Here is a 7,287-nt window from a genome sequence, read left to right as displayed (position 1 = left end):
GTTAGAGGCTTTAAGCATTTCATGCACATTATTTTACTCTTTTACACCAGATAATTTAAATGAATATCTTAGCGAGTAATCGCAAAACAATTATACAAACAATAATTGTTTTCACATTGTTGGTAGTTACCTATATTGTTTTACATTTAAAGGTTTTGCATTTTTAGTTTTGAGTTCGTTTGTTGTCTTTAGGTATATAGATATATCGTGAATTATTTTAAAATTAATATTAGGGTCGCATTAGATGAAAGATGATTGATTGAACACGTTCACTGCGGTGGTAATTTTTGGTACTATGTCTATCCTGACATTACCAGACCTCAAGGTCTGGCGCGACCGGCTACCATTCAGGCGGTACCAGGCATATTAGCCTGGTAGAGTATTTGATATAAAATTACAATTTAAATTGCACGTTTATAAACAAACTTAAATCCAATGCCGGTATCTGGTAGTATACATATCACTTCATATACAGCAGCCATCGCACCAGATTTCGAGGTCCGGTAAAGTATTTATTGGCAATTAAAGAAACAGATAGAATATTGAATGAAAGAACAAAAAATATTTGATTTATTTATAAAAATGAAAAAATAACATCTTAGGATTAAAAATATTATCGCTGGTGCCTCAAATTAAAACAGTTTAGACATAAAGCTGGTTTATTTTCGCAGTCATCACAGTATGTATTTACTTTGGTAACCTTCTTATCAGCTTCCTTACTTTTCATTGTTAGTCTTAGTGATTTATAGCAGTCCGTACAGTTTCTACGGCGTTTTTTTTCAGGGCCTTCCTCTCTTTTCAGCGAATGTGTCCGTTTTGGATTGACAGTAAGTTCAGATGGTAGAAAATCTTGCTGATTTGATAATAGCAATGCCAGCTTTTCGCGAAATGGTAGTAGTGCAAGTTTATTGTCGTGGTTTATTTCATTATAGACAATCCAGGCATTGACTATAGCAGCACCAAATATCAACTCAAATGCTACCTTGCGATACCATTTAAGCCCTTTCCTCAAAGAACTGTAATAGGCGGACATTTGATCGCTATAGTCAACGCCTTTTTTAGCATTATTGTAATCCAATACAACTTTGGGTTTCAAAATATCTTTGCCGGGTTCGCCATTCTTATTAGGCCTAGTTTTTTTTCCAGTTTTGCACAAAGTAACAGAATGCTCAGGTTTGCTTGATAACATTAGAACAGATCTTTTGTCTTGCCATTGTATTATTTTTATATCGTGCTGATTCTCTAGTCCACATATCTCATTTTTCTTCAGTTTCTTGTTAGTGATTTCTCTTGGTAGGCCCCTCCTATTTTTCCTGAGTGTACCACAATACAAAGATTGCCGATCTAATAACTCCTTTACAAGAGGAATGCCAGAATAAAAATTGTCAGCATATAAAGTTCTACCACTATCTAGCAACCCAGACATTAATTTCAAAACTACTTTATGGGAATGGTCTTTATTTCCGATTGAATCCTCTTTCCCACAATACACTCTGACATTGTAAGTGAATCCTGTAACGGTGCAGAGTTTATACAATTTGACGCCATACTTATGGCGCTTATTTTTAATATATTGCCGCATCCCTAGGCGACCACGCCAAGGCACCATACTTTCATCTATAACGACGTCCCTTCCAGGAGTCATTACAGTCATGAATCTTGCATTGATCATATCCAGAAGGGGCCTTATTCGGTATAACCGATCGTCACTTTCTAGTAAACCATCGTTATTGTTAAAATGCAAATATCGAAGTAATGACAAGAATCTGTCTCTGGGCATCACAGACGGAATGAACTGATTATGGTTTGAACTGTTTTTTGACCAGTACAGATTAATATTAGGAACTTTAACCAAGCCCATGCAGATAATTATACTGAAGAATCTTTTCATCTCGCCCTTTCTAGTTGGAGTCCAGGTATTTTGTCGTGATTTTGGTGTTCTACGTTGTGTTAATAGTTGTTGTTGAGCATACGTGTTCGTCTCCACTACAATCTTTTCTAGAATCTCATCTGTGATAAACAGTGAAAATATATCTAATGGAGATAAACCATCCTGATTTTCAATGTTAATTTTACAGTCGATAGAATGTTCAACAATATGAAAGTTTCTAGTTGTCTTTACAGTGCTCCACACATCTGGTCCTAATAATGAAATAAGTAAGTTATAAACTTTATCACTATTTAATGAATTATAAACTTACCGCTTATATCCCCAATTTCTTCTTCTGAATCATCAGTTTCAGCTTCATCGTCTGACTCTATTTCTTGGGACAGTTGCTCTACATCAGTACTGGAATTGTTATCACTAGGAAAATAATCTGGGTCCTCATCCGAAGAGTTAGCAAATGGATCAACTTCTGACTCGTTATCACTTGAAAAATCACGCTGATTGCTTTTATTCTTAGTAATAATACCTGACGTACTAGAAGCACTATCAGCATTCTGAGTAACATCCTTTTGTAATACTTTCTCATTTGGCATCTCAGGTTCTATATTTTCCTCTACCTCAATTTCCGGTAAGGCACTAGGCCGATCTAGGTCATTTTTATTTTTAGTTACAGCTACCGAACTACAAGGAACATAACCACAATCTACTTCTTGAATAACAACATTATTGTTATATGGCACTTCTGACTCCTAACTTTTCTCAATCTCTATTTCTGGTAAATTAGATTGCTGTTCACATACCAAATTAACCATTTTTTTACCTCGGGAAGTCATAATTCACACATAAATTTTGAAACAGTAAAAAAAATTAACACAATTAATGCTACCAGATACGCCTATCTGGTAGTTTAATAACAGGATAATTTTTTTGCGCAGTGCGTTACCGGACACAGATGTCTGGTAGCACTAGATTGCAGAAATGGGTAGTACAGATCGTGAGAATCATGCAGGTATCTGTAACATAACTCTATTTCTAGTAATGAATGTTTTGTTGTCCCCGCTAGATGGACGAGAATGTAAGATTTCTATACCGCTACTACGGAAAGCTACTTACCAGATACATATGACTGGTAACGCAGTGAACGTGTTAACTCAAAAACTACTCAACCAATTTTACCGAAATCTACATCTCCTCGGAGTAATCGGAGTAACATAGGCTATTTTATATTTGCCCGTGCGAAGCCGGGGCGGGTTGCTGGTAATTAATTAAAATATTTTGCCACTACAATCACAATCACGGCGAAACTTTTAACTTTATTTAATTTCTCGAACTTGACAAAATTATGAGGTGCGCTTCCAACATATTTCACAATCTTAAATCTATGGGCCTATTACGATTGTGCTAATCTTATAAAACATGTTTATGGTAATTAGAACTCGAAACTAAAAGGTGAATCATAATTTTCAGCTGGATTCATATTTTAACACCTCACTGGCCGATTTTGCCTAATTGATTCATTTTTTCGAACTTAAAATAATTCGAATTAAAAATTTTGTGTTTCGTTTCCAATAGCTTGCATATTTTAAGTGATCTCTCTCTGTTACTTAGACAATTTTTTATAAATCTGACCTCTGACACGCATCTAGGCGCTTTCTTTCGTGGATTTCCTTGAGCGGCCATAAATTCAAATCAGGCGCGATTACCAAATTATTAATTAGCCATACAGAAATGTGTCGTTCTCCTGCGTGGAATGTGGTTAATTTTATAATATTTTAATAATACGGTCTTGAAAGGAATATTAATGCCGCATTTCTTATAGACGTCCTCCATTCACATTATTTACCGCTTTGACATTAATCACTTGTCAGCATCTAAATTTATTGTTTTCGATAATGCCTCCACCAAACACATGTTGTTTACTTCTGGCAATGCGACAAATTAAATACCTATTTAATTTATAGTAAAGACGGGTTGATAGGTCTTGCTAAGCGTAGTTCGATAAATTTAGGTTAATGCTACTTCCTGGAGATTACTTTAAAAGGTTTATGATTAAAATTTAAATCTTACCACATATATTTTCCGATATCAATACAGTTATTACGAGGCAGCCTAAGAAAAAACGAAAAAGAAATATAACTACCAAATTCTAATCATTTTTATATTCTATTAATTATAGTGCCTACCAATAGATTCCGAAGATTGTAACAGTTTTTTTGAACACCTTGTATATAATACCAGTAACAGTCAGTATATCAATTTTAACCACATACAGTGTAGGAAAGTACCGATGGTCTATCAGAAGTTACGTGAGAGCGATAAAGTAAGCCATAGAAATCCATGTGATAGACAAGGATGGCTATAATGAAGGCGTCTAATAGTCAACGCCCATTTCGCCCTTCCACAAATAAAAAGTGGATCTTATTTGTGGAAGGGCGAAATGGGCGGTGACTATGAGAGGCCTTCATTATAGCCATCCTTCTCTATCGCATGGATTTCTATGGCTTACTTTATCGCTCTCACGTAACTTCAGATAGACCATTGGTACTTTCCTACCATGTATAGACCCGGGCGCATTTGGCGAAATATCCCACTTCGATATAATAGGGGGCAAGCTAATTTTTGCTGGAATACCTTCAGTACAACTCACATAATAAAAGTGTAAATCCCTAGATCTGGGCGAGGTCTGAAACATTTTCTAAATTGCAAAAATGTTTAAAATTTTGTTAAAATTACCTATTTTATCTGAGTTTTTTTACTTATATCTTGGAACCTATGCATTTTGGAAGAATATTGAAAAGGAAAAAAGTTTTAGAATTGAATTTTGCACAATATGCTATAAGACATTAATATCGGTTCGATAGTTTTCGCAAAATAATTTTTTGAAAAAAATTTTGAAAAAAATTTACGAATGTTTAAAATGTTCCACAGCCTAGAATAAAGCATCTATATACCTACTTGAAATTTTCACATAGAAAAGACCGCTCAACCTTTCAAATGGTTTTTGAAAAATTGAAATTGGTTGATTAGGACGGCCACAGTAAAATAAAGTTAACACTCTTTTTTATTTTTAAACAATTAGATTACATTTATCAATTTCCAATTTAGTTTTTTTCAAAAATTATAAATTTAAAATACTCGGAAAGACGCTTCTTTAAAAAATAAGTTAAATTCCGTTTATTGGTTCTCAAGATATAAGCCCTCAAAGTTCATTGGCATTTGTCGTCAATTTATAAGCAATTTAGCAATAATCTTTGATCAAGTGGCTTTGTTTTTCTGAGTTCTAAGCTGGAAAAAATTTTCATATCCATAAGTTATCGGCAACATAGATAAATCAGCGGAAAAGCTGTCGCTCGCACGCGCGAAAAGTGACTCAAAACACGAAAAGTGGAGAGGGAGCTTTCGCTTCGAGACTACGAAAAAAATTGCATTTTCTCGGCTTCTAATGGACCAATCTTATTTTTTAATCCGATGTCTCGCGAGCCAATGAATTCGATTATCATAATGCCAACTGTCTATTTTGCACATATCTTTTTATAAACAAAGTTTATTATTTATGCATTAAATATACTGTATATTTTTACCCTATGCTATTGCATTTTTTCAATGAAAAAATTTGTTTACGTATATGTTTCAATACATTAATATATTTAGTTATAATTATTACAATTATTTAATTAATTTTTGTTTAAACAAATATTTTTTTTATTTAGAAATATTTTTTTTTGTAATGAATGTAATGAGTATGAAATTTGTTATCCTGTTTTATTATACTCTAAAGTTTTTTTTACCAAAATTGGAATGCCCTCGGAGCAGTTAAAATAGGTATTTCAAAAAAATTATCCAAAAACACTTAATTATTTTGCCTTTTTTTCATCAATTATTGCTATTTTGCAACGTGGGTAATAAATTTAAACATTTTTTAACATATAGTATATTGTATTTTTGAAAAAAACTAAATTGCAAATTGATAATAGATTGTAATCTAATTGTTTAAATATAAAAAAAAGGGAGTTAACATTAAAAATTTACTGTAGCCGTCCTAATCAACCGATTTTAATTTTTCAAAAACCATTTGAAAGGCTGAGAGGTATTTTCTATGTGAAAAAATTTTTCAAGTATATAAATGCTTTATTCGAGGCTGTGCAATATTTTGAAAATTCGAAAACTTTTTTTGCGAAAACTATCGAACCGATTTTAATGACATTTACATAGTGTGTTGTTTTATTATACTGTAAAGTTTTTTTTATCAAAATTAGAATGTCCTCGGAGCAGTTAAAATATTTAAAAAAAAATTATCCAAACAACTTGATTATTTTGCCTTTTTTTCATCAATTACTGCTATTTTGCCACATCGGTAATAAATTTAAACATTTTTAACTTATAGTATATTGTGCAAAATTCACTTCTAACACTTTTTTCCCACTTCAATATTCTTCGAAAATGCATAGGTTCCAAGATATAAGTAAAAAACTAAAATAAAATAGGTATTTTTAAAAATTTTAACAATTTTGCTATTTTGAAAATGTTGCGGACCTCGCCCAGATCTAGGCTTCTACACTTTTATTATGTGAATTGTACTGAAGGTATTCCAGCAAAAATTAGATTGCCCCCTCTTACATCCAAGAAGTGGGATAGTTCGACATATCCACCCTAGCTTATTGTTCTCTTGAAGCAGAATCTGTATGTTGTCAGAAAGATGGGAAAAAGTAGCTAGCGATAGACAATACTTTGAAAAATAGTGTCAAATTTTTATAAAAGCTTATCATTAATGTCATGCCGTTGAATGAAAAAATGGCCATTCGGTGAGTGACAAATAATATTTTATAAAGGTGCCTTTATTGCATAGCCAAAAATGGACACCATTTCGAATAATAATCCCAATGTTATTTCTCTGTTAAATAGTCTTGTTGATGACATTGGATGATTATTGAAATAATTTATTATTTGATTGCTCCAATTATTATCATGACTATTCTATATTTTCGTAAAATTATACCGTGTTGCCAGACTTATTAAAAATATTAAAATATTGATTTTTGAGGATGTTTTGGAAAGGACCCCGCACAAATCTTATGGAAATTGGGTCCCGGTCAAATTTGCTGAATTTTTGATATGTGATAGAGTTCATCATACTGGTCAATTGTCTCAATGGCCACAAAGCTCAAAAATGGATAGTTTGGCCGGTACAGAGCTTTAAAGCTCCGAATATCCTCCACGGATTTATGTATATGCGCAGTGTGTATAGACTTTTGAAATAGCCTATTTCATTTTTTTTATTATCTAGGTTTATATTTTTGAGGTTGCTGAATTCAGATCTGTTGTTAGATTTTCAAAATTGACAGTTGGCAGCTGTCAAATAGCTGTCAATGTGCTATAATAAAGCCAAAAACTTGTTTTTT

The 7,287-nt window shown here is 32.7% G+C and overlaps 1 protein-coding gene across 1 annotated transcript; it reads right to left on the bottom strand.

Moving 5' to 3' along the window:
• Positions 1-613: 613 nt before the first annotated feature.
• On the bottom strand, positions 614-2,700 carry LOC108905826 (piggyBac transposable element-derived protein 4-like). Its single transcript, XM_018708855.1, has 3 exons — positions 2,643-2,700; positions 2,202-2,597; positions 614-2,142 (listed from the first exon to the last, which is right to left on the bottom strand). Exons 1-3 carry the CDS (start codon positions 2,698-2,700, stop codon positions 614-616), a joined length of 1,983 nt encoding a protein of 660 aa, XP_018564371.1.
• Positions 2,701-7,287: the final 4,587 nt, after the last annotated feature.

The sequence above is a fragment of the Anoplophora glabripennis genome, unplaced genomic scaffold (assembly GCF_000390285.2).
Source record: "Anoplophora glabripennis isolate ALB-LARVAE unplaced genomic scaffold, Agla_2.0 scaffold95, whole genome shotgun sequence".
NCBI classification, from domain to species: domain Eukaryota; kingdom Metazoa; phylum Arthropoda; class Insecta; order Coleoptera; family Cerambycidae; genus Anoplophora; species Anoplophora glabripennis.
This window is presented reverse-complemented; position numbering and strand designations above follow the sequence as displayed.

Excerpts from the sequence above, each read along its gene's own strand:
- LOC108905826 (XM_018708855.1), bottom strand. The coding sequence starts at position 2,700 with ATGGTTAATTTGGTATGTGAACAGCAATCTAATTTACCAGAAATAGAG. Across the intron at positions 2,598-2,642 it reads AGAAATAGAGATTGAGAAAA|AAGTAGATTGTGGTTATGTT; the intron begins GTTAGGAGTCAG and ends TTGTTATTCAAG. Across the intron at positions 2,143-2,201 it reads AGAAATTGGGGATATAAGCG|GACCAGATGTGTGGAGCACT; the intron begins GTAAGTTTATAA and ends TTTCATTATTAG.